General features: G+C 41.4%; 1 protein-coding gene across 1 annotated transcript; it reads left to right on the top strand.

The window, feature by feature from the left end:
• The first annotated feature begins 210 nt into the window (after window positions 1–210).
• On the top strand, window positions 211–937 carry LOC120187010 (abscisic acid receptor PYR1-like). Its single transcript, XM_039190809.1, has one exon. It carries the CDS (start codon window positions 315–317, stop codon window positions 912–914), a length of 600 nt encoding a protein of 199 aa, XP_039046740.1. The 5' UTR covers window positions 211–314; the 3' UTR covers window positions 915–937.
• Window positions 938–1315: the final 378 nt, after the last annotated feature.

The raw sequence follows: 1315 nt of genomic DNA on the forward strand, positions 1-1315 counted from the left end.
AAGTTATTCATTTTAAGTTACCAAAATACAAGTGGTGTGAAAATTAGGAGAGCAGTGATGTAGTTTATCCAAACAATTATTTACTTACAGAGCACACTCATGAGATTGAATATGATAAAAAGCCAGGTTCATATGTCGGGGAGGCAACATCAAATTCTCTGACCCCAAACCCACCTGTCCCTTTCACCACTCTGATTGCCACAATTCCATTGAATTGCATTGCCACCCCTCATTTAATTCCGTTATCGCCTCCTTTATAACTCCCTAATAATCCCCTCCTCCTCCTTGTCTTCCTTCATCCCTTTCCCTCTCCCATGGCAGACTCTGAACCTACCACGCACCACCTCACCGTTCCAGCCGGGATAACCCACGAAGTGTTCGACGAGTTAATCCCTTCCATCACTCAGTTCCACACCTACTCAGTTGGTCCCGGCAGATGTTCTTCCTTGTTGGCCAAACGCATCGACGCCTCACACGACGTTGTTTGGTCCATCGTCCGCGGTTTCGACAAACCCCAAACCTACAAACATTTCATCAGAAGCTGCGTCGTTGAAGGAGGCACGAGTTTGGCTGTGGGATGCACGCGTGCCGTCAACGTGATCTCCGGGTTACCGGCTGATACCAGCACCGAGAGACTCGATATTTTGGACGACGAACGGCGGGTCACCGGGTTTAGTATCGTTGGAGGAGAGCATCGGTTGAGGAATTACCGGTCGGTGACGACGGTTCACGGTTTCAACCGTGACGGGAGGATATGGACCGTCGTTTTGGAATCTTACGTCGTCGATGTACCGGAAGGTAATACGGTGGAGGACACGCGGCTGTTTGCCGATACCGTTGTCAAGTTGAACTTGCGAAAACTAGCGTCCGTTGCCGAGAGGTTAGCGCGTGATGATTACGGTAATAGATCATAGTGTGACGTTTGAGAGAAAAAAAGCACGAGGGAAAATGTATGTACAGATTAAAATGAAAGTTTGTCCCTTTCCTTTTTCGGTGAGTTTTTGTGATCAACTTAATAACTTAAATTTTTTTCTTTTTTTTTTATTTCGATATTTTGGGTTTTTTAATGTTTTTTTTGGGTAAACTCCGACCAGAATTACTAGAAAATATATTGTTGTCATTTTCAAATTTCAACCATTAACAAATATTTAGCTTAAAAAATGAATTCTTTTTGAAGGAAATGAAATTTTAATTTAGTTAAAATGATTATTGTTGTGATGTTTAAGAGGATATGGATTTAAATGAATTAAAAATTATACTAATTTTAAATTTAGAACTTTGAAGGTTTGATATAACTGATATTATTATTAATATA

Source organism: Hibiscus syriacus, unplaced genomic scaffold (assembly GCF_006381635.1).
Source record: "Hibiscus syriacus cultivar Baekdansim isolate YM2019G1 unplaced genomic scaffold, ASM638163v2 tig00113722_pilon, whole genome shotgun sequence".
NCBI lineage: Eukaryota > Viridiplantae > Streptophyta > Magnoliopsida > Malvales > Malvaceae > Hibiscus > Hibiscus syriacus.

Excerpts from the sequence above, each read along its gene's own strand:
- LOC120187010 (XM_039190809.1), top strand. The coding sequence starts at position 315 with ATGGCAGACTCTGAACCTACCACGCACCACCTCACCGTTCCAGCCGGG.